The following is a 26188-nucleotide window of genomic DNA, read 5'->3' on the forward strand; positions in this document are numbered from 1 at the left end:
ACACACACACACTAACCTCAGATGCACCGCCGCCTTCTCATCTCATCCCGTCTCCTCGTCATCTGGACCCCGGCCCCCACCCTGCCTCATGGCGCCGTGACACTGTGTGTGTGTGTGTGTGTGTGTGTGTTGTTGTTGTTGTTGTTTGCTGCTTGGGACCGCTGTGCAATGCCATTCCTCCCCAAGGACGCTGAGCGGTTCGATGGACTGTCTCTCCTCTATTGGTAAGCTTCCTTCCTTCCTTCCTTCCTTCTCCCCTTTGAGGGGTCACAGCCCTCGGAGGTGGATCAGGTCTACATGCTGGTTCTGGGTCACGTGTGTTGACGCTTTAAAGGGAACAAAAAAAAGCTCAGACGAATCTGTTGAAATTCAACACTTGAGGACATTCAGAGGGACGTCTTGTTCTTTTTACTAGTCGTATCATTTATCATATTTAACCTTCATTATGGGGTGAATGTTCCTGTCAGAAAATCAGAAACAGAACAGTTAGTATAATAATAACTTATGATAATCATTAATAGATTCCTTTCATGGGTGTTTTTAAACTATTAACTGGTACAACACGCAATGTGAATAATTATACACACGTCCTCCATCAACCCGTCTGAAGTAACTAACTGAGGACATAACAAGCGTTCTGATTGTTATTTGTAGTTCGTTTGATCCTTGAAGCTAAACAATCTAAAGACAATTCACTAAATGCTGCGAGGACGACATCACATTGAACTGCTCGTGAAACCTCTGTGCTAACGTCAGTTAGCATTAGCATAGCTTAGTAACCTTAGTTGGCCGTGGCTGTGATGATGTTACTGCCAAACAGTAACATCTAACGCCTGTTAGCTGAAAATAAACCATTTAGCGTTGAGCGCTTTCTTCCTGTTATTGTTGTGCTAACGTTAGTTTGCATTGCTAGCTAACCTTAGCTAACATGTAACAGATACATTAATAGATAATAGAAATATTAGTAGTGACATTGTTATATATCAATAACAATTCCCTTCATGATTTAAAAGATGATTCATAGATATGATGACGCGATAAACCATCATCTCAACAGGATGTTATTAGGAAAGTCAGATGACAAGATCTCCGACGTGTTTTTGTCTCCTTGAGAACCAACAATAACTTGTGGGAATTATTACTGTAACCATGGATACGCAAACAGACGAGCATTGTTACCTGGTATGGAATTACTCCTAAAGCATATGGATCCGTCAGGCTCGCTCATTTCCATGGCAACGTCTCCTCATCCTATTTAATGCCCTCGTTTCACACGAGGGTATTAAATATCTTTATCTTCATGCTATTCTATCCAAAGAAGGCTCTTCTTCAGGGGCCGCTTTACAAAAATATGTAAATAAGTTTGAGTCATTTGTTGTAATAATATCTCCATAAATATGTATTTATGAAAACATTTCGCAGCTCCTCTATAAATGTATTAGTGACAAAGTCTTATTTTCGCAGCTCCAGGTTTGATTCGACCACCTTCTGAATAATAATATAAATATATTATTCGTAGTAATATAATAATCTATTTAAATAATATCTCCATACATGAGTGTAGCGTGACTTGTAGATGTGCAGGGACCCGGTGCGGTTACAGTGTGTGGCGTTAATCGCCGGCAGCAGGTAAAGGCAGATTAGGGGGCATTAAGTGCTCAGTTAAATTGCCCCCCCTTGTGTGGCAGGTTGTTGTCGTCATTGTCAGTCCTCCAGCTTAAAGGAAAACCGTCCAAAGAGCTTGTGGACAGCCGGTCTGAGTCATGAGTCTATGGGTCCTCCTCAGCCTGCGGTGATGGAGGTGGTGGAGATTCATTTAGCTTCTACAGCAGAGAGGCGACTTCGTGGGTGGAGGCGGGAGGGATGCGGGACAGCGCAGAGGAACTCAGGACTTTGTAACCACTCGGCCACCAAAGCATCATTTCAGACCAGGTCTTCCTTTGGACCGGATCTCCTTTGGTCGATCTGTCCCCCTGGGTTCAGGTTCAGCGTGGACTCTAGTCTGGACCACTGAAGACCTTCAGATATGTTCAGGCTCTGTGTGTGTTTCATTAAACGAGGTTATCAATGCAACATAAGTCATCTTATTTCCTCTTGGATGTTTTAGCAGGTTGAACTCTTTTTAAATAACGTGTACCTTATGTATTTAGGAGGATGATGTTATTATTTTCACACTAAGCCCTCCAGAGGGATCAGACCGACCTCAGCCTCACCTTGGAATCTTTATTCATCCACCTCTCCGTACATTATCCCTTACGTAACCGTGTGTTAACGGGTCCTGATGGAGGCAGCACCACCATGTATCTGCTACAAGATGCTTTGCAAAGAAATACTTTACATAAAGCACCTCTGTCAGTGAAGCCTAGAATCTGTGGCTTGGATTATCGTCGGGATGGAAGGATGGAGGATGACCACAGTCCACCTCGGGGTCCAGAACCCTCCCATCCCCCTTCACCCTGTGATGTCACTCTGTCCTCGACAATAGAAGCCGTCTCTTCACTTCCACACACATGGCTGAGCGTCAGACGCAATCAGCGCTCTGCGGAGAGCTGAGCCTCCGGGACGGGACCGGCAGACAGCAGCACCGTGTCGACCACATCAGGAGGGGGGGGGGGTCTCTAAAGCTCTGACCTGGAACCCGCCACAAATCTCTCTGCTCGAAGGGACCGCCGAGGATAAAACAAGCCGCCTCTGATTGTTTTTCATTACCGGTCCGGTCTGCTGGGACCACAGAGGCCTCCTCCTCTCCGCCGCCGTGCCGGTTCACCCGGGACGGATTTACTGGTTGTGGCTGCGTGGAGGGAGGGAGGGAGGGAGGAGGGGTGAGGAAATTACAAAATCCTTCCGTGATCTCATTGTTGTAGGTGGCAGCGTGCTAATGATTGGCTTGTGTTTTTGCCTGTTGCCAGGACGATAATGGGCCCACACGGCATCAACCGGGCCGTGCAGAGGCTGGACTTCTGCGACTGCAGGAAAGGGCTCGGTGAGCTTTGATCCCTTGACCTCTACGAGCTCTCGCCCGCGCAGACTGTGCCATCTAAAGTTTCCCATCCGTGGACAGGTGTGAAGATAATCGGAGGCTACCGAGCGGTGACGGGCGAGGAGTTCGGGATCTACGTCAAGCGGGTGGTCGGCGGCGGGTTGGCGGCTCAGGACGGTGGGTGCCTCCGTGGTGTCGTTGGTAAAGTCCCTCAGTCAGCCGTCTTCTATTCCTCTCATCCTTAGAGGGTTGCGGGGGGCAGCATCGGGCGACCTCGGGGTCCCCCCCCGACGGGATGCCAGTCAATCGCAGAGGTTGATGATGTCATTGTTGTTATTATTGTTGTTATTATTGTCCTCTCCATCCGTCGCTCCCTGTTGCAGGTCGACTTAAGTCAGCTGACCTGATTTTGGAAGTCAATAACGTCAGTCTGATAGGGGCGACCAACGAGAGGTAAGTGACCTGGATTCTAACTGCCAACTCTACTACAATCAGATCAACAGCTCTTCACTTCAAACTACGACTGTCTGCCGGCCCACAAGTATCATTTGGAGGCGTCGACTATGAGTACATGATGTTACTATTGGCTTGTGCCTCTCTGGTGGAGACCTGCCAATCACAGTAAGCCCCGCCCTAAAGCATACCTGGCTTTATTGTCTGTTTGACTCCAAATTGACCATAGCAACGTCTGGTGTCAGTGCCGCCACTCAAACACAGACTGACCAATCACAGCGTAGAAGACTTGTTCAGTGCTCTTCTCCATCAAATCTGCATTATTCTTGTTTCTATTGTTTAGTTTGTATGAACTGTGTACGTTGCGTCCTGATGACGACCTCTCTGTCCTCTATGCTGATAGGGCGGTGGAGATCCTGAGGACAGCCTCGCTCTCCAATCACATGTCCTTGTTGATCGCCAGAGACGATGAATCCAGGTCGGTCAGACACAGAGAACACAAACGGTTTGGGCTGTAAAAGTGACACACAACTTCATCACCGACCCACACACACTCAGCCATAGAGACACGCCCATGCACCAGTACAACCACTCTATAAAATACAATTATAACAAATGCAATTGTGAGCATTATGGTATATTATAATTGCATTATAATATATACATATATATATATATGTGTGTGTGTGTGTGTGTGTGTGTGTCTACACGTATATTAAACATCCCTACATCATCAAAGGGGCTCGACGTCGTACTGCTGCACGGTTTTAGTTGTAAAAATGTTAATGAGCTTTGTTTTATTCCCATATTTTTGGTTTGTTTGGAGATGAAGGCTCCTCAGCTGGTCCATTTATTTTAGACAGAAATGGTCAGAAAAAAGTATATATATACATATATATATATATATACAAGTGGGCATTTCCTGGTTCCAATAAGACAATAATATATAATTTATAAAATATATATTATTGTCTTATTGGAACCAGGAAATGCCCACTTGTGACTCTCAAGCTCTACTTCCAGCTTCACTTCCAGCTTCACTTTGAGCTTCACTTTGAGCTTCACTTTAAGCTTCACTTCCAGCTTCACTTTGAGCTTCACTTTGAGCTTTACTTTGAGCTTCACTTCCAGCTTCACTTCCGGCTTCACTTTGAGCTTCACTTCCAGCTTCACTTTGAGCTTCACTTTGAGCTTCACTTTGAGCTTCACTTCCAGCTTCACTTTGAGCTTCACTTTGAGCTTCACTTTGAGCTTCACTTCCAGCTTCACTTCCGGCTTCACTTTGAGCTTCACTTCCAGCTTCAGTTCCAGCTTCACTTTGAGCTTCACTTTGAGCTTCACTTCCAGCTTCACTTTGAGCTTCACTTTGAGCTTCACTTTGAGCTTCAGTTTGAGCTTCAGTTCCAGCTTCACTTTGAGCTTCACTTTGAGCTTCAGTTCCAGCTTCACTTTGAGCTTCACTTCCAGCTTCACTTCCAGCTTCACTTTGAGCTTCACTTCCAGCTTCACTTCCAGCTTCACTTTGAGCTTCACTTCCAGCTTGACTTTGAGCTTGACTTTGTACTTGGGGCTTTGCCGGCCGTGAGCCGTGTCGGTGGTGCGGTCTGACGGCGGTGACCTCTGGCGGAGGTCGTCTGGTGGTGACAGCGCTGAGGTAAGTGAACCTGGCACTCTGCTTCCACCACGTCAGCCTGAGTCAAACGCGCTGCGACACAATCAGGGCGCGTTCTGCTGCGGCTGATCCGAGATCAGCAGAAACGCTGCTCCGCTCCGTGAGGTCATCGCCTCAGTTTGGGTCGTCACCATCAAGCGTTTACACCGCAGAGAAGCCGGCGTAAAACCTCCTCTGGAGCAGATTGTTGAGGTCTTCGGCTCACACGATGAAGTCTTCGGGGCTGAAGTTCACGCCAAAAGGAACATTTTCACTTTTCCATCGGGTGCTTCTCTGTAACAGATCCTCACATTTGTGACTAAAATCACAGCAAACATTATGCCCCAGTGTTTTCAGATCTTTCTTGTTAGGTCATCGGGGACCTCTTAGTCCTCAAGGACAGAGATCTTTGTTCTCCTGGAGAGAAGATCTCCAGTGGTGGGACTTGCTCCTTGTGCTCCTTGAACAGGGAATGAGGCTTCGACTTGTTGCAGCTCCTCATCGCTTGTTGAACATCTTCCCGATGATGCGTTGGGGATTCCTTTCATATTGACCTCGCTGTCAGAATCAGACCTACAGGACTACAGACACAATGTGTGTGTGTGTGTGTGTGTGTGTGTGTGTGTGTGTGTGTGTGTGTGTGTGTGTGTGTGTATAAGCAGCTCAGGTTTTCACCTCAAATCCGACCTCCATTGTCGTTTGTTTCACACTCTGAAGCTAACCGTGATGATCGGGTCCCGCGGGGCAGAAGGTTAGAGGAAGGAGGAGGAATGAACGTGGAGCTTTAACTGATTCTGTCAGGAAGCTGAAATCCAGACAGGAAATGTCGCTCACGGCCCCCAGAGGATGAATCTAGGCTTCGGTCACATCACTGTAACAATATTTGGCCTGTTGACATTACATCACATGTCATTTGACCTTTTTCGAGATTTAGGAAAAATATCCTGTTTTACTTAATATTAAAACATTCAAAGAAATATCCTCACTTATTCCCACCTCACTTAAAAAGAAATGCTGGAACCCCCCAAATGTCCCTCCTGGTAAATCTAAACGTGACAGGTTTTAAAATAACCTGCTTTCACTTCAGGTATGTACCACGAGGTACTGGTTTCACGTGGTTCTGAAGTTTACCCTCTCTGCAGCGATTTGAATAACACTTAAATCTGTGAAGGTTGGTGACCTCTGACCTCTGACCTCCAATTGTTCAGATCCTCTTTGTCATCATGTTTCTGCTGCGCCCATGAGAGGGAGACAAACGCTCACAGATCCTCAGCACACAAGCTGTGGTAGTGAAGATATAGGTGACCTGTGTGTGTGTGTGTGTGTGTCTGTGTGTGTCTGTGTGTGTGTGTGTGTGTGTGTGTGTCTGTGTGTGTCTGTGTGTGTCTGCGCTCCAGGAGAGAGTTTGCTGAGCTGATGGAGAAGTACGGATCCAATAACGCTCCACCTTTAGGTGGAGTCTCTCCCCCTCAGCTCTCCTCCTCAGGTAAAACACACAATCACACCTTTATTCTTCTACACGTGGGAGGACGCTCAGTGATGTCTTACCTCCCATCATGCTCCTCCCTCCACCTCCCATCACGCTCCTCCCTCCACCTCCCATCATGCTCCTCCCTCCACCTCCCATCACGCTCCTCCCTCCACCTCCCATCATGCTCCTCCCTCCACCTCGCATCATGCTCCTCCCTCCACCTCCCATCACGCTCCTCCCTCCACCTCCCATCATGCTCCTCCCTCCACCTCGCATTATGCTCCTCCCTCCACCTCCCATCATGCTCCTCCCTCCACCCTCCACCTCCTCCCTCTCTTTCTTCTGCTTCTCTCCTCTGTGCTCAGGGAAGCTGACGGAGACGGCCTCCTCCTCCTCCTCCTCCCGGTCCGAGAGCCCCCAGCTCCTGAGTCCTAAAGAGGGGGTCACCGTCCACACCAAGGCCCCTCCCCCCAAACCGCCGCCCCCGCACGCCTTCAGGTAGAAACATGTAGTTCATGAATACATTGAAAAGGCTTATTCTAATGAAATAACTCAAATTGTATTGAAATTTAGAAAAGCAATAAAAAATGAAAAGGTGACAATATTTTTTAATGATTTCTAATTGATTTTAGTTCATTGAAACCATAAATCTCACATTTGTTGACTGATTTGTTGGCTGAAAACAACTCAAAATTAATTGAGTTTCTATTTGAACATTTACAATTTCCAATGAATTGAAAGACAGATTGTGGTTAAGTGTTTTTATTAATTCGTCCATCAAAAATTATGTGAAAACAAACAGTTTTGTGTAGTTGTTGTTGTTGTTGTTGTGCAGCACTTCACAAAGTGTGTAGTTCTACAAACAGGTCTCATTGGCTCTTTGATGGCATCACATGATGCGGCTAAAAATATCAACAAGCCTCCTCAGCGATCCTCACAGCGAGGAGGAGGAGAGAGAGGAGGGGCAGGGGCGGAGGAGGTGGAGGAGGAGGAGGAGGAGGAGGAGGAGGGGCAAGGGGCGGAGGAGGTGGAGGAGGTGGGGCAAGGGGCGGAGGAGTTGGAGGAGGAGGAGGAGGGGGCGGAGGAGGTGGAGGAGGTGGAGCAGGAGGGGCAGGGGCGGAGGAGGTGGAGGAGGTGAAGGAGGAGGAGGGACAGGTGGCGGAGGAGGTGGAGGAGGAGGGGCAGTGGGCGGAGGAGGTGGAGGAGGAGGAGGAGGAGGAGGAGGGGCAGGGGGCGGAGGAGGTGGAGGAGGAGGAGGGGTAGGGGGCGGAGGAGGTGGAGGAGGAGGGGCAGGGGGTGGAGGAGGTGGAGGAGGTGGAGGAGGAGGAGGAGGTGGAGGAGGAGGGGCAGAGGGTGGAGGAGGTGGAGGAGGTGGAGGAGGAGGAGGAGAGCTACAGATGATGTCACACTGGTTTGAGTCCCTCTTTCTCTGCAGCGACGGCATTCAGTTGATTTGCGTTGCCAAGGGAACGGGCCTGGGGCTCGTCGTCAAGGGCGGAGCCAACCGGGCGGAAGGACCAATGGTGTTCATCCAGGAAATAATGCTCGGGGGAGACTCACAGAAGGTCAGCGTTCCCTAAAAACAAAGTGTCTTTTTGTCTCATTGTTTCATCAAAAGCGTTTCAGCTCAGGAAAAACAATCCAAACCATATTTTTCGGTTATCAAGTTCTTCTTGAAATGGTGACTTCTGCTTTCACTTGATCAAAGTTTAGGTTCTTGTTATTCGGTCGCAGCAGCTAAAGATGCACCGAAGAAACCCCAAAGTTTTTCTTTTTATAGATTAGCAGCAGGTTCTTTTCCCCGCGTGGACCCTCTCGGGGTCTCGAGTGTTTTGTTGTGTTTCAGGACGGCCGGCTGCAGGTCGGAGACCAGCTGGTGTCCATCAACAAAGAGTCGCTGATCGGAGTGACGTACGAGGAGGCCCGGAGCATCCTGACCCGAACCAAGCTCAGGTCCGACTCCCCCAGAGACCCCCTGCAGGGCCTCCAAGAGAAACCAGTGCAGGGGAGAATAAATGTGGAAAGAGCTGTTTATGAGTGTGTGTGTGAAGTGAAGTCAACATACTGACATCTGCTCTTAAAGGCCGAATGTGTTTATGGACGTCTATGTTTACCTTTGGTCAGTGAGAATTGAGTAGCTCTGATTCAGAACCAACATCCATCACACACATAAATATGTATAAAGTGTGAACAACAAAACTTTTAAAATGTTAGTTATGTTGTTGTTTTGTTTCATTGTTGTTTATATCAGATAGTTGCAAAACTGTAACAAGAAAACCGCTTAAAAAGTATCAATCAAAAAGGAAAAAGTGGAAATGATCAATATGATAAAATAAAACGTAAAACTACTCTTTTCACCAGCGGCAGCACAATGTGGCCACTAGTGCAAATAACCAAGCACAAAAATAGATTTCCTTATGAATAAAGGAAATATGAAGTGCTTAAAGATGAGCTTCAAAACCACAACATAAATCAAACAGTTACAATGACGATGATTAATAAGAGTAAGTTAATAAAACAGCAAAGAATAGACTTGGTAGAGCTGTGGTTCCATTTTTGTTTGTTCCTAGTTGTAATTAAGTCTTTATTTCCATTGTTGTGATGTATTCATGCTGAATTTAGTCTTAATGGGAGGGAATTAAAACCATCACTCGTTTATTTAATTATAGCATTTACAGTTTAATGTAGGCCTTCGAAATCGTTCAAAAATGCCCCCACTGGTCCGCAGGCCGGACCCCACGGTGGAGATCGCCTTCATCAGGCGGAGGTCGTCCTCCAGCTCCAGCAGCGGCCCTCACAGCCCCGTCTCCCTGCAGGGGTCCGGAGGGGGCGGCGCCCCCCCGGCGAGGCCCAACAAGATCACCTCCAACCGGAACCCGGCCTGCGAGACTCTGCCAGCAGTCAGCGTCAGTCAGGTGGGGCCTCCAGCGCACCAGAAGATACACCGGTTCTGGTTCTGCTTGTGGTTCCACACTTATTCTGGGACTAACTTTAAACTTCATACGTCGTGAACATATTACACTTTAAAGTTAAACTCAAGTTAGACATGATTCATTTGAAGTCGCATTAGTAGCGTGCATGCTAACACTCGCTAATTATCGGTAAACGCTAAGTAGACCTCTGAGAATGTCCTTGATTCTGCAGGTATCTAAATATTGGGAAAACAACTGTATTTATTGACTTTGATACCTTTATTAAATGATAAAACGTTAGACTTCCTTTAGAAAGGCTTATTGATTATGTAATTCATTCCCTCAACTCATCTTGCGGTTTCACAGCCACATGATTAATGTCGTCTGTTCACGGCGAAGACGTCACGACACACGCGCTCTCTTGTCAAAGCCTCATGGATGTGTGGTGTCACGTCTGCAGGTGCGAGTGACTCCGTCCAGAACCGAGCCAGCGTGTGTTTCCTCCCCGCCGAGGAGCGACGGTAAGTCACACGTGACGGTACAGAACACGGGGTAAATCTGAGAGGTGTTGATGGAGACCGGGCAGGTGGATATGGGAGGAGGGGCTCAGGGGACAGATGGCGTGGAGTTGGTGTCCTGTCAACGGAAGAAGGGGGGCCGGGGGGGTCTTTTTGCGTCTGTTCTTTTCTTATTGTAGTTTATTGGTTTCTCTCTGTGGTCTATTTTCTTTGCCACGACATGTTTTGTTGAATTGTTTTTGACTCTTTTTTTCCATCACTTTTTTCAAGCTATTATGTTTTTAATATTTTTTTCAGGACTTTTTTGATCTAATGTTTTTTTAACTTTTTAACCCTTCACATTTTTCATTTTTTGACATATTTTGACTTTTTCCAACCTAAATATTTTTGTCGACATTTTGACTTTTCGATTCAATACATTTTGACTTTTTTTCTCGATGCTTTGACAGAATATTTTTCAACATTTTTTTAATACGTTATGTCGACCTAACACGTTTTGACTTTATTTTCCTTGACATTTTTTGCCCTAATATACTTTTACTTTCGGGTTTTCTTGTGTCGCTTTGTGGTCATTTTACATTTTTTGCTGCCTTTTATGAAATAATTTCCTACACTGCACTGTTTTATTATTTTTTTTAAAACTCGTCTGATTCCGTTTGGACTTCTTTTTATTATTCGTTGGAAATCATTTAATTATATTTACAAATGTTTTATCAAATCTTCAAATGAATCTATTTTTCTACTGCTCTTTAATATCATCAAATGACCCAATTACACAGAGACGTTGTTCTCCCATGTAGCCACAAGTCTGTGTATTCACTTTACCATATTATTGTTTCTTAAGGTCCTGATCGAGCTAACGCTCATGCTATCGCTCATGTTAAAACTATGTTAATTGATTGAAAATGACCTGAAATATGTACTAGCGTGACTGTGTCATTGTGTCATTAGAATCGGCCTGTCATCCTCCTCCGAGAAGATGTTCTCTGAGCACCAGCTGTCTACTCAAGCTGGAGCGGCTGGAGCAGGTGACTGATATTCAGAATCGTACACGTACATCAAATCTGTATTATTTATGTGCAGAGTCCTGTCACACTACCAGGATAGTTACACTAAAGCTGTCAGTTGTCTGTGGATTGTATCTCATCGTGCTTATTGAACACGGCAGGGTTATATAATACATACATATATATATATATATATATAAATATATATACATATATATATATATATATAAATCCCTTCACCGTTTACATACTGTATTGTATTGTTAAGTAGTACAAAAAGTACACGTTATGTCATTAATACACACACGCAATCACCCAAACAGACGTGTTGAATATTTAACTGTATCATATTATTATCATTATTAGTGACAGCAGGCAGGAGGCTGTTAGTCAATGTTTGTGAGTGGGGGGGTCACTGAGTGTATTGATCCGTGCGTGCGTGTGTGCGTGTGTGTGTGCGTGTGTGCGTGTGTGCGTGTGTGTGTGCGTGTGTGTGTGTGCGTGTGTGCGTGTGTGTGTGTGTGTGCGTGCGTGCGTGCGTGCGTGTGTGTGTGTGTGTGTGTGCGTGTGTGTGTGTGTGTGTGTCGGTTCAGGCTCTGGATCTGCTCGGTCTGAAGCCCTCGGAGGCTCAGCAGCAGCAGCTCAGATCCGGACTAGAAGCTGATCCAGCAGGGACGGAGGCCTTCACAGGTGAGTCCTTCTTCATGTTCATCTTATGACGTCATGTTTCCATGACGACAGATGGAGCTTACACCTAAATGGAATCAGAGCTTCTGTTCACTGCCATTTAGAAAGTGTTGTACATGAATATTTGGAGTTTTCTGTGTCATCATGAACTTCTGTCAACTATCAAACTAGCTTCTTGCTTTATTTATTATTTGCTAAAATAATGATTTCATTCTCTTCCTTTATCACCTTGTGGCCAAATCTGTTTTTTAAAAAGTGCCAATATTTTACATGAGACACTCAGTCATACCACCATCTTCATCATCATCATCATCATCATCATCATCATCATCATTGTTTCAACTAATGCTCAAGCTACCGCTAATGCTAATGTTTTAACCAATTCTCAAACTAGCTTTCAGGCTAATGTTTGAACTAATGCTTCTGGTGTATTTGTGAACGATGTCATCATCCATATTGTTATGGAGCCGTTACATCAAATATCTACCTGATAACACGTGTCTTCAGGTAGATATTTGATGTCTCTCTGTACTTGGACACAACACCTTGAGCTCTCGTCTCCGACCGTCACTGACAAGTGAGACCACACGAGAACCAACAGATCACAGCAGAAGGTTTTATTCATGAGAAGTTGGAACAACGAGGACTGAATGAATGATTCATATGTATATATATATATGTATATATATATGTATGTATATATATGTATGTATATATACATATATCATCATATTCCTGCAGACTTCGAGAGGCGGATCCGGGAGCTGTTCCTGCCTCAGCTGGACGAGCCGAGGTCCACATCCGACGAGCCGTCCGGTTCGCTGGCGTCTCCCGCCGCCCCCCGGGTAGGACTCCGTGGTCCTCAGAGACATCTCAGGCTTAATGATGTAGTGATGTGATCAGTGTGTCAGTTATAGTGGTTTTTTAAACCCTTTCTGGTTCCACATGTAATGATGTTAATGATGTTGACACATAAGCGATAATGTTGGTGTGTGGCTGTTACTTAGAATATAACTACGGTCATTTTCATGTTCAATGGAAAAAGAATCAACATTCAATTTCTGTCAGGATTCCGATTATAATATAATATATTATATCTAAATAACTAACTATATTACATATTAAAGCCATATTTTAACTGAAAGAAATACATATTATTCCACAATTTAAAAACAAACATAAAGTAATGAAGTAATGCTGTAAAAGATTAAAGAGAATCTGCACGCCGAACACGACAGGAAGTGACACCGCCATGTCGCCCCTGGCTCCACATCGCAGAGACCCCGCCCCCCTTCCCCTGACCCCTCCCACAGCAGTTATCAATCAATCAGTCCAGAGGGGAGCAACCAGGCTCTTACATTCTGAAAAACCAATCAATGGTTTACTGTGAATGTGAAACAGGAAGAGGAGGTCACGAGGCCTGTTTTCTGTGCGCAGCCGTCGGCGTCGGACTCGGACGACCTAGAGGAGATGGAGAGGCTGAGGAAGGAGCACATCGAGGCTCTGAGGGAGATCAAGAGGCTGCAGGTGAGACCACAACATCCGAGGACGATCACACGCCTCCTACCAGAGCAGCAGGGAGTCAACCGCTGTGATCAAATAGTCACTTCCTTTCCTAAGCACTTCTCCTTGACCTGAGGAAAACGCACAGGGTCAAGGAAAGGTGTGAAGGAGAGTTCATGAGGAGTTAGGTAAGAACATCTGACAACACCTCCACTGGTCTACGTATTGATGTCACTGATCTGTGTCTGCAGATTGCCGCTGCAGGAGCTAATAAAGGAAGCATTGAGGCACCTTTCCTATGCTAAAGGAGCTAATAAGGAAGCAATGGGGGACCTTTTCTATGCTAGATGAGCTAATAAGGAAGCATTGAGGAACCTTTCCTATGCTAGAGGAGCTAATAAGGAAGCATTGAGGCACCTTTCCTATGCTAAAGGAGCTAATACGGAAGCATGAGTCACCCCTCCTCTGCTGGAGGAGCCTATAAAGGAAGCATTGAGGGACCTTTCCTATGCTAAAGGAGCCTATAAAGGAAGCATTGAGGCACCTTTCCTATGCTAGAGGAGCTAATAAGGAAGCATTTAGGCACCTTTCCTATGCTAAAGGAGCTAATAAGGAAGCATTGAGGCACCTTTCCTATGCTAGAGGAGCTAATAAGGAAGCATGAGTCACCCCTCCTATGCTGGAGGAGCCTATAAAGGAAGCAATGAGGAACCTTCCCCAAGCTAAAGGAGCTAAAGGGACTATTGGTCCTCAGCCTCAGAGACAACATGCTTCCTGGTGACTTTCTTGTTGACTTGTTTGTGGACTTTCTGTCCATCCCTCTGTTTCAGGAGCAGCTGGTGGAGTCTCAGCGAGTTCACCACCAGCTGGAGGAGGAGCTTAGCCAAGTCAGACAGGTGAGGAACACCTGCTCCAGGTGAGGCGGATTCCCTCATGTGGTGACCCTGAGTGAGCTCACTGGTTTTAAATAATTATGAAGATTACAAATTAGTACAAAAACAAAAGTAAATCTGTTTGCTTCTGAAATGTTTTTTTTAAATCTCCTTCTAATGTGAAAAACAACAAAAGATGTGGATTTTTGCAGTGAGCTTATTGTGTATCTGCACGTGTGTGTGTGTGTGTGTGTGTGTGTGTGAGTCACAGCTGAAGGGTCTCAGCGTCTCCCACTCTGCTGCCTCCTCTTATATCTTATTTTGTTGCATAAAAGGATCGATATCCACATTTAGACTCTGCGCTGAGCAGCAGAGAGTTTTATTTATATCATCGTGGACGTCGTCCCTCCTCTCAAACGTCCTGGTCTTCGTCTTCCGTCCTCCGTGTTATTAAAGCAGCACCTCTCGGGCTGACTGAAGTCAGACAGGCTGCATCTTTGCTTCTGGTCGATGCCAAACGCATTTCAAAATATAAAAACACGGACAGCGAAATAAATGATACTTAGTGATGAATGTAATATCAAAAGATTACTGTCAGAACCAGACGACACGGCACATTTATAGTTATACGTTATAGTTCCGGTGACCACCCGGCGGTCCGGTGACCACCCGGCGGTACAGAGGTCCCACTCTAATAATACATGTATGTACCTACGTAAAAAAACTGCAAACATGAATCCACAGTGAGATATATTATTCAGATACAAAAGTCAAAGGTCAAACTCCAGATCTGTAGTGTTGGATTGTCAGGTATTCTGGAACTACCTCCTCCTCCTCCTCCTCCTCCTCCTCTTGCTCCTTCATCTCCTCCTCCTCGTCTTCCTGCAGGAGGTGAAGCTGGGAGCGGAGGAGAGTCGTGCCCTGAGGACTCGTATCCAGCTGGCGGAGGAGGCCCAGAAGCAGGCGAGAGGGATGGAGATGGACTACGAGGAGGTGATCCACCTGCTGGAGGCCGAGATCGCCGAGCTGAAGACGCAGAGGGCGGAGCCTAGGACGGAGAAGGGGGCGGAGTCTAATGATAAGGTGACCTACATCTTAGTAAATATTTGTTATATGAAATAATTTACTGAATATTTAACCTCTATAATACATTCAATACTTGACTTTTTTCTCTATTGTTATATTACTTGTAAAAGTAATAAATTAATCCGTTTATATGAATTATGAGTTTATTAATGATCCCTCTCTGTAGTGGAGGTTCATTTATGGAGCTTAAATCTTTTTAGTTTTTTCTGTTTGTTCGTACTTTACTTCCAGAGGGTAAAGCGACATTGAGTTTAACGTCTTTGTGATTAATATTATAATGTATATTACAGTATTAAATCAGAAGAAAGCAAACAAAAGAAGCTCCTCCTTCTGTAGATGACAAAGAGTCTCTCTGTGTCTAAATATTACACCACAATGACGAACAGAAGAGCTCGACTGAGGTTATCTCAATTCATCCTGAATCAATTTACACCTTCCTGCTGTCAGGACGACGAGGAAGAGCTGAAGAAGAGAGTCGCCGTCCTGGAGTGTCAACTGCGGAAGAGCGAGGCAGCCAAGAAGGGCTTCGAGATGTCGACGGGAAAACTGCTGAGCTTTGTGGAGGTAAAGAGATCCTCACTGGATCCATCCACCGCTGAAAGTAGTCCCCTACAAAGTCCCCATCGACAGAAACCACCTGTCACTCAAGTTAGCCTTAATTATGCTTTACTTGAAATAGAATCTAAATGTGATTTGTATAACGTTCCGATATTAGACCTTTGTGTAACAGGCTGTATTTTCACATTTAATGACAAAGCTCCAACCAATTGATCTCTGTTTGTCACCAATGTTTTACACGCTGTTATTGTATGTCCTCACATTCCATCGTCTGGGTCATGTATTTAATGATGTGTAGAACATTATAGTGTAGATCTGCAGGGAGGGAGGCAGCAGTACCTCTGCCTCGCTGAAGAGGGCGTGTGTGAGCACACGGTCTTGTCCATCCATCCTTCTGCAAACCGCTTATCCTGCACAGCGTCACGGGGGGCTGGAGTCCGTCCCAGCCACCGTCAGGCGATAGACGGGGTTCATCCTGCACTGGACAACCATTCAACTCACACACCTACAGGCACTTTAGAGTCCCCAACCAACCTGATCCCCAGAGCAGGTCTCTGGACTGTGGGGGGAAGCCGGAGAACCCGGAGAGAACCACGCAGACACGGGGAGAACATGCAGACTCCACACAGAAAGGCCACTGGAACCCAGGACCTTCTTGCCGTGAGGCGACAGTGGTGACCACCGCGCCACCAACACGGCCTTGTTCTGCTACGTATTACAGACACATGGCATAGTTAGCATGTGCTAGCTAAAAGGTGAAGTAGTACAAGTCCACCACATCAGTTCGTCAAGAATGAAAAGGTAGAGTCGGAATCGGACTGACCAAAGACGACTTTCACCCCGAGCATAATGTCTGTGAGACAAAGAGAGTGTTGAAAATAAAAGAAGGTAAAGAGGACTTTTACAGTCAGGTTTGTCCAGAAGGATGAATGGACTTCATTTACAAATCAACGGAAAAAATGAAACACCAGCCTTATTAATAATAATGAATGGATTTATGCCACTGAATATGTGAATCTGACTTGAGTCACAAACATCACATAAAGCACAAAGAACGTCACTGCTTTAGTCATTTATTTCCCATCTGTTTTCCTGCAGAACGTTCAAGAGTTCCTACTTGAGAGTCAAGAAACAAAAAAGAGCTACAGGTAATGCGTGTGCTTCTGTGTGTGTGTGAATGTATGAGGGTTGTACGTGCAGGTGTGTGTGTGATTGTGTGTGTTCAGACGGCTTCCTTTTGTGCGTTTGATTGTCTGACCTCAACACCACCGCTGCAGTCTCATAACGAGATATCCTGCAGAGAGCAGAGCCCATTAGCCGGTTCAGACACACACACACACACTGTGGTCTATAGTGGCCCACTTCAGCCCAGGTAGGACAGCAGTTAGCTCCGGTTAATGGCCCCCCCCTGCAGCCTTTTGCAGCGTTATGAAACGTCTCGACCTGTGAGGTCACTGAGCCACCACCGAAGAAGAAGAAGTAGAAACAGGAGAAGACAAAAATCTTTCTCTTTGTTCTTTCCTCCCTCCCTTCCTTCCTTCCTTCCTTCCTTCCTTCCTTCACTCGCTTCTGTCAGCCCTCATTCCCTGTTGTTCTTTCTTCCTCATCCTTTGGATGATCAACATTTTCCATTTTATTGACGACGGTTGCTTACTTCCTCTCCGGTTACATTTTAAAAGCAGCTTTTGAGCCGCGATGTATTTATTCCCCGTCCTCGTAATCTCGAGCCGAAATCCGTCTCCCAGTGAACCATAACATGGATTTATCAGCACTTTCTGCTCGGTTGTGCAAGTCACATTCAGTAAATTAGGTCTATGGGTAATCTTATTGAGTTACTCAGCCATGACACCTCCTGCCCGGTTTCCTTCCTCTTTCATTCCAGGTGAGTGGGACGTTTTTCATAACCACACGACCTCAGCAGGATTCTCCTTTGTTCTCTGCTCTTCAATGTGTGTTTCTAGGCCACTCGTTATCGTCAAAGTAGCTTTTCAGTGGTTTAGTTCATTGAAGTCTGAAGGCGGGAGGAGCCTCATGTATGCTAAAACCATCAGTCACTCAACAATGGAACAAGAAGGAGCCAACCGTTATCTTTAAGCAACGAAACGGCCGTTATCTTTAAGCAACGAAACGACCGTTATCTTTAAGCAACGGAACGACCGTTATCTTTAAGCAACGAAACGACCGTTATCTTTAAGCAACGAAACGACCGTTATCTTTAAGCAACGAAACGACCGTTATCTTTAAGCAACGAAACGACCGTTATCTTTAAACAACAAAACGACCGTTAACTTTAAGCAACGAAACGACCGTTATCTTTAAGCAACGAAACGACCGTTATCTTTAAGCAACGAAACGACCGTTATCTTTAAGCAACGAAACGACCGTTATCTTTAAGCAACGAAACGACCGTTATCTTTAAGCAACGAAACAACCGTTATCTTTAAGCAACGAAACGACCGTTATCTTTAAGCAACGAAACGACCGTTATCTTTAAGCAACGAAACGACCGTTATCTTTAAGCAACGAAACGACCGTTATCTTTAAACAACGAAACGACCGTTATCTTTAAACAACGAAACAACCGTTAACTTTAAGCAACGAAACGACCGTTAACTTTAAACAACCAAACGACCGTTATCTTTAAGCAACCAAACGACCGTTATCTTTAAACAACGAAACAACCGTTAGCTTCAGCAAACGAAACGGCCGTTATCTTTAAGCAACGAAACGACCGTTATCTTTAAACAACGAAACGACCGTTAACTTTAAGCAACGAAACAACCGTTATTTTTAAGCAACGAAACGACCGTTAACTTTAAGCAACGAAACGACCGTTAACTTTAAGCAACGAAACAACCGTTATTTTTAAGCAACGAAACGACCGTTAACTTTAAGCAACGAAACGACCGTTAACTTTAAGCAACGAAACAACCGTTATTTTTAAGCAACGAAACGACCGTTATCTTTAAGCAACGAAACGACCGTTATCTTTAAACAACGAAACGACCGTTATCTTTAAGCAACGAAACGACCGTTATCTTTAAGCAACGAAACAACCGTTAGCTTCAGCAAACGAAACGGCCGTTATCTTTAAGCAACGAAACGACCGTTATCTTTAAGCAACGAAACGACCGTTATCTTTAAACAACGAAACGACCGTTATCTTTAAACAACGAAACAACCGTTAACTTTAAGCAACGAAACGACCGTTAACTTTAAACAACCAAACGACCGTTATCTTTAAGCAACCAAACGACCGTTATCTTTAAACAACGAAACAACCGTTAGCTTCAGCAAACGAAACGGCCGTTATCTTTAAGCAACGAAACGACCGTTATCTTTAAACAACGAAACGACCGTTAACTTTAAGCAACGAAACAACCGTTATTTTTAAGCAACGAAACGACCGTTAACTTTAAGCAACGAAACGACCGTTAACTTTAAGCAACGAAACAACCGTTATTTTTAAGCAACGAAACGACCGTTAACTTTAAGCAACGAAACGACCGTTATTTTTAAGCAACGAAACGACCGTTATCTTTAAGCAACGAAACGACCGTTATCTTTAAGCAACGAAACGACCGTTATCTTTAAACAACGAAACGACCGTTATCTTTAAGCAACGAAACGACCGTTATCTTTAAGCAACGAAACAACCGTTAGCTTCAGCAAACGAAACGGCCGTTATCTTTAAGCAACGAAACGACCGTTATCTTTAAACAACGAAACGACCGTTAACTTTAAGCAACGAAACAACCGTTATTTTTAAGCAACGAAACGACCGTTAACTTTAAGCAACGAAACGACCGTTAACTTTAAGCAACGAAACAACCGTTATTTTTAAGCAACGAAACGACCGTTAACTTTAAGCAACGAAACGACCGTTAACTTTAAGCAACGAAACGACCGTTATTTTTAAGCAACGAAACGACCGTTATCTTTAAGCAACGAAACGACCGTTATCTTTAAGCAACGAAACGACCGTTATCTTTAAACAACGAAACGACCGTTATCTTTAAGCAACGAAACGACCGTTATCTTTAAGCAACGAAACGACCGTTATCTTTAAGCAACGAAACAACCGTTAGCTTCAGCAAACGAAACGGACGTTATCTTTAAGCAACGAAACGACCGTTATCTTTAAACAACGAAACGACCGTTAACTTTAAGCAACGAAACAACCGTTATTTTTAAGCAACGAAACGACCGTTAACTTTAAGCAACGAAACGACCGTTATCTTTAAGCAACGAAACGACTGGTATCTTTAAACAACGAAACGACCGTTATCTTTAAGCAACCAAACGACCGTTATCTTTAAGCAACGAAACGACCGTTATCTTTAAGCAACCAAACGACCGTTATCTTTAAGCAACGAAACAACCGTTATCTTTAACCATTAACATATATACTGATATTTATACAGAACACACCCACAGATAGAAAAAGTAGTTCCAGAGATACGGCCCTTTTTATCATGGTGATGTGATTTCTGAGCAGGGACCGAAGAAATGGCCTGTTTTTCAAAGAACTAAGCAAATATTAGCTTTAACGAACTAAGCAAATATTAGCTTTAAGCAAGTGTTTGCAGACACAGGTAATACAATCCTGTGATGTTTAGAAACCACCTCCTGGTGACTGAAGAGAGTGTGAACACATTAACATCTGCAACCATGGCGACGCGGCCTCTGCAGGAGCTTTGGGTGGTGAACAACTGGAGCTGTTGGTTTGTGACAGACATCCATCAGCTTAATGTTGTTAATGTTGTTAAGCTTTTAGTCACTCCTCCAATCCACTAAGCCAACCAAACCTCTCATGAACAGCAGATAACGCAAAACATCACACATCTAAACTAATTCCAACACTCTCAGTGTCCTTTAGTCCCAGTAATATATATAAATATGTCCGACATACAAGGAATCTGACTTAGCGGTTGATGCATAACTGATATGCATAAGTTGATGTCTTATAGTCTAAGTGTCTTATATGAAAGAAACATCCGCAGAACTTTGCCTCTTTAATGGCAAACCCTTGCGACTAGTCAAGATGACTGTGAAGGCCTTAAGGCCACATCCTTCAATGGGTTCATCATATGGGTCCATCGGCACTTGAGCCTCCATGACCACTCTGTTCGTGGGCGTAGAGGCCTTCACCGCTAACTTCCCCTTTGCTTTGCAGCTCCGGAGACGTCAAAGTCGGGGCGTCGTCTCAAGCCCCCCCACACCGCCTCAAGAGGAGTCCCTGGACGGCGTCCACGCTGGCCCAGGAGGCCAAAGAACTTACAAGGACCATCAGGGTCCTCCTGGAGGTCGACTGTAAGTGATCTCGGCTCGCCCCTTCACGAATCCGGATCTGCATGTCCTCCTCCTCCTTCTGCTGTCCTGCATGAGGCCGAAACCAAAGTGATCCCACCAACTTCCTGCTGGTCGTAACTCTCCTCGCCCGTTGCAGTGCTGACCTTCTAGAGGATCCCACCCCGAGACGCCTGTGGGACATCGGCAGCCAACCTCTCTCTTTCCTGACAACTCCTCGTCTCCTCAGTACCCGCTAGCAACGAACTCTCGTCTTAATGAAACACAGCTGTCAAACGCAAAATCAATGTTCAAGTTCAAATGTATCATTTACTTTTAGCATGAAAATGTTTTATTCACCCTCATCACCCTCTCTGAAAACATGGCTTCAGTTTGTCTCTGGATGTCTCCAGGGTGCCTCACCGGGAGGAGGCCGTTGTAAAGTAGATGGACTTTGACCTTGTTGTTCACCTCATTCATCAAGATAACTGGCCCCCAAACTGTTACGGGGAGCCTGAGGAATAGACTCCACGAACTTAATGTCCCGTACACAACCGAGCTGACGAGCTAACAAGCTAACTAGCAAACGGTGACCATGTCACTGTACCAAAGAACCAGAACTCTTGCAAAGACGGGTGGAAAAGACATATCACTCCATTAATGACGAATAGAACTTATTGTGAAGTCCAGTATTTCTCCACGTTGTGTCAGAAATGGCGGCGCTTCCTCTGTGATGTTTCCAGTCATCACGCAGCACAACGGTCTCAGTATTCTGTCAGAACCAACGTGATCGTGAACATCGTTGCGTCCAGCTCCCTGGATATCATCTGCAGGGATGTAACGTGATCAGGACTCATATTGAGGAGCCCGAACCTTCCCTGGCTTCATCGCTGCTGTTTGTGATTGACAGGATCCATCTCTGCAGGGGGCGGAGACGAGTTGGGTGACACGCCTCCGCAGGCTGGTGGCGAATCCTTGATATTCTTTGTATCTGTCCTCGTGGAAAAGACTGATTTACAAATGACATCATCTCCATTGCTACAAATATACAGACAGAAAACACATGAAAACTAAAAACAGTTTTCATACGTAGGATGTGTTCAGCCGTCATTTAATGTTATTTGGTGTTGTTTTGGATTAGCTGCTCCATGACCATGAGGCTATTTAACACAAGCAGATATAACACTCCTGGTTTGAATGTTCATTATAAAGTTGACTTCATTACAGGTATTACGTTTCATCTTTAATCCACCGTCGCGTCGCTGAGCTTGTGTTTTCATTGATCACATGACGTGATGAGCGGCGTGCGGCTCTCAGGCCCCGTTTTGTTTCTATAAAACGCTTATAAATACCAGGACCATAAGGTTCATTGTAATCTGAGCAGCCAGTTAGCTTAGCATTTATTAAACGTCATGTTTTCAGCTGATTTTGATGCGTGAAGCCCGTCTGAAAAGATTCTGATGCGTTTGAGTTCTTTAGAGTAGCATCATCAGCACTAAGGGAAGAGAAACTCAAACCAAAACAGAGACAACTTGAGGTCAGACAGTGAAGGAAGCAGGACGTTAGTAATGGGATGCAGCCATCGTGCCTTCGTCACCAGCAACAATTAAGGTCCGATCAGTTTCCGTCACGTTTGGAGTTTATTGTTTGTCATATTTTCTGGGTAAATATTCTGAAATAAACTTTTTACGAGTTCTTCTTCTTTGTAAGAAGAAAGTGCTGATACATTCTGTGCCGTCACTGATATAGTTTAATTCTCTTATAGACCATAGAGCAGGGGACGCTTTAGGGCGGGGCTACACGCTGATTGACAGCTCTCTACCAGAGACGTATGCGCGTCTCTGCATTACTTCTCAGTCCAGATGGGGTCACTTCATGTTCACTGGATGTGGAATAAAAGCCATATTCCAAGATGCAGCTTTTCTAGTTTACAATAAATTATCTCCAAAGCTACAGAGGGAACAGAGTCAATTTGTTACCAGATTATATATATTTTAAACTTTTATGTTGTCTTCAAAAGGGAAGATTTTGCTTTTTTCTGACAGTCAGAGGACGTGGGCGCAGTTACATAATTAACAGCCGTGATTCAGGATCACAGACGGCCTCCATCTTTCTTGCTAGAGGTAATGAAGACGAGAGGAATGAGAGAAAGTAGGTCAGTCTGATCCAGGTCTCACAGCGTGCGTGTGTGTGTGTGTGTGTGTGTGTGTGTGCGCGTGTGTTCATAACAATCGCCTTCCAGTCGTCTTCATCACAGCCCTTGTTGCCTGGATACGTGTTCTGCCTTTACAGCGTGAACGCTCGTAACAGCAGGAGGCTTCATGGTTTCCTCCCAGCCTCAGTTAGTGTGATCAGACCCACACACACACACACGCACACACACACACACACGCACACACACACACACACGCACACACACACACACACACACACGCACACACACACACACACGCACACACACACACACACGCACACACACACACACACGCACACACACATATACACACACACACGCACACACACATATACACACACACACGCACACACACACACGCACACACACACACACACGCACACACACACACACACACAGACACACACACACATATACACACACACACATATACATGCACACAGACACACGCACACACATACACACAGACACACACACAGACACACACACAGACACACACACATACACACACACGCACAGACACACACACAGACACACACACATATACACGCACACACACACACACACACGCACAGACACACGCACATACACACACACATATACACGCACACACATATACACGCACACACACACACACACACATATATACACACACACACACACACACACATATACACGCGCACACACACACATATATACACACACACACACACACACACACATATACACGCGCACACACACACACGCGTGTGCGGTGTTTCGGACACCGTCACATGTCCCCGTTGAACGTTTTCTTCACACATTCTCTGTAAATTCGAGGCGTCGGCTCTGAAAGCTGATTGACAGCAGGTGAGTGAGACCACGTTCATACGTGTCATCTCCTTCCTGTCAGCACCCGCCCCCTTCACCTGGTCTCACCTGCAGCCCGTCCCCTCATTAGCCCCGCCCCTCACATCCACCGGTTCCCTCAGGGTCTCTTGTGTACGTCACCGGGCGCCGCGTGGTCGTGATCTCACCCTGGATTGGTTTGGTTTGCTTGAGGACCGACCTCCTGGTTCTTGACCCGGTCCAAACGTAGGAATCCTGACCACACCTGTTCTCCGTGTCGAGCAGTCGGCTTCCAGTGCTCAGGGCTCACTGAGAGCTCGGGTCAGGGAGCGAGGCTCTGATGGTTCCACGTCTCCATGGAAACGCCCACGGCCACTCTCCAACTGGAAACAAAGGGCTCAAATATGTTTACGTATTATCTTCACGAGTCCAGAAGAACGTCAGCTGGAGGTTTAATGTCCCAGAGCTCCATACGAACATATTTCATCCTCGAGGGGAGATCACAGCAACAATGTCTGGTCCCAGAACGGTTCTAACAAACAAACCTGGAGAAGAACACCTGGTGAACAAATAAACCAGGTCTGTTTGATCTAACAGACATCTGATCTAACACCAATTATCTCAAGTTGTTTCCGGTGAGGATTAAAGTTCAATAGACTCCTAGATGACAATGTTTTTTTGTTTAGTTTTATTTCATTTAATTGTCCACGTGACGCTTCATTCTTCCTCCTCAGGTCCTCCTTACGGCTGGGAGGAGGCCTACACCGCAGACGGAGTCAAGTACTTCATCAAGTAAGACAAATCAAATGTCATAACCCCAAAACAGTGTGTGCAGCAAAGTCCTGCTTCGATTCTGATCCACTTTACCACATAACGGACTTCAGAGAGTCAAGTGAACGTTCAGCTGATGAGTCCAGAACGCTGATTAGAGACTCAATGCAGAGGAAAGAACCGCTGAGGAACAAGAGACCAGACACTTCACTAGAACATGTGAAGCGAGATTGATTGAGATGTTGTCCAGGGTGACAGCGTGATGGAGGTCAGCTGACCGACAGGAAGTAGAGCTCTAGACGAAGCAGAAACGCCCGATGAGGCAGTGCGCCGCCTCTTTACGTGTGTTTTTAACCCGTGACAGTCACATGACCCAGACCACCTCGTGGAGCCTCCCCGGGGGCGGCGGCCATGTCCCTCCTCGTCCTCCGGAGGTCTCCGGGCCGAAGACGGAGCGCGACGGGGAGCCGACGGAGCGGAAGTCCATCGAGACGGAGATGTGACGCCCTGGGACCGCCGGCTCTGTCGGACCCCCACGTCAGATATAATAATAAATATTATTGTGTAATAAATTGATCGTTCTGTCCGGCTCCTTTCAGACCCTCACAACTTTCTCCTTAAAGGTGCAGCAACCGTCCAGTGAAGATGAAGAGTGGAGGGTTGTGGGTTATGCTATGCTAGCCGGGTCCTCCTGGTTCCAGTATTATGCTAAGCTAACCAGCCCCATATATTTCTTTATCTTTAGCAAGATCAAATGTTGTGGTTTTTATCGGTTTAAACGTATTTATTTTTGTCGTGAAGCGGTGAAAACGACTTATTAAAGTTCTTCTGGATTGTTCAAAGCTCACAGAAGTTACTTCATTAACATGGATGCACTTCTAATGTGCAGGTTTTATTCTGTATTCGATCTTTTACTAAGTACACAGGAGGTCTTTTCACTTTTTCTCCTTCTAGAAAAGTATCTGTTCAGTGTGTTAAATGTTTAAAAGGTTCCTTATTTTCTAAAGTAAACATTTTGTCTCCAGCAAGACGACATTTTAGCATTTGTGAGTTTAATGGAAACGTGAGCTCCCGTAGACGTTGGTTGAGAACGTGTGTATTTGAATAAACTCATCAGGTGGTCGCTACTCAAGCTGTCCACGTAGGCGAAGGTTGTCGTGTTTCTGCTGAAGACCCAGAAAACACCAACATCGTTACGTGAGTCGCATGAAGAGCGTCATCCATACCGTCCGCGCTCAGCGCCACGACTTGGAACACGACGCTTGCTGTGTTTTGAGCCCCGGCGACTGCAAGGCCTTCTGGGAGCTTTTCTCTGAATCGCTCGGGGCCACGATGGCGTCCGAGGATCAAACCGACGAGTTGAAGAACCACGACATCGTTCTGCTCTTTGTCCTCGAGGGGAATCCGT

General features: G+C 45.5%; 1 protein-coding gene across 2 annotated transcripts; it reads left to right on the top strand.

Moving 5' to 3' along the window:
• Positions 1 to 21: 21 nt before the first annotated feature.
• stxbp4 (syntaxin binding protein 4) lies at positions 22 to 25622 on the top strand. Of its 2 annotated transcripts, XM_078102665.1 has the most exons (22): positions 22 to 224; positions 2910 to 2983; positions 3062 to 3157; positions 3364 to 3433; positions 3837 to 3911; positions 6482 to 6570; positions 6921 to 7053; positions 7991 to 8120; positions 8402 to 8508; positions 9284 to 9470; positions 9928 to 9988; positions 10937 to 11013; positions 11586 to 11682; positions 12421 to 12524; positions 13117 to 13206; positions 14013 to 14078; positions 14943 to 15137; positions 15588 to 15704; positions 16797 to 16846; positions 20875 to 21011; positions 24744 to 24801; positions 25145 to 25622. In XM_078102665.1, the coding sequence occupies exons 1-22, from the start codon at positions 22 to 24 to the stop codon at positions 25281 to 25283; spliced, it is 2355 nt and encodes a 784-aa protein (XP_077958791.1). In that variant the 3' UTR covers positions 25284 to 25622. The 2 variants fall into 2 exon arrangements, with proteins under 2 accessions (XP_077958791.1, XP_040032323.2); XM_040176389.2 differs by lacking the exons at positions 24744 to 24801; positions 25145 to 25622 and adding an exon at positions 21148 to 22691.
• The last annotated feature ends 566 nt before the right edge of the window (positions 25623 to 26188 follow it).

The sequence above is a fragment of the Gasterosteus aculeatus genome, chromosome 5 (genome assembly GCF_964276395.1).
Source record: "Gasterosteus aculeatus chromosome 5, fGasAcu3.hap1.1, whole genome shotgun sequence".
Classification (NCBI taxonomy): domain Eukaryota; kingdom Metazoa; phylum Chordata; class Actinopteri; order Perciformes; family Gasterosteidae; genus Gasterosteus; species Gasterosteus aculeatus.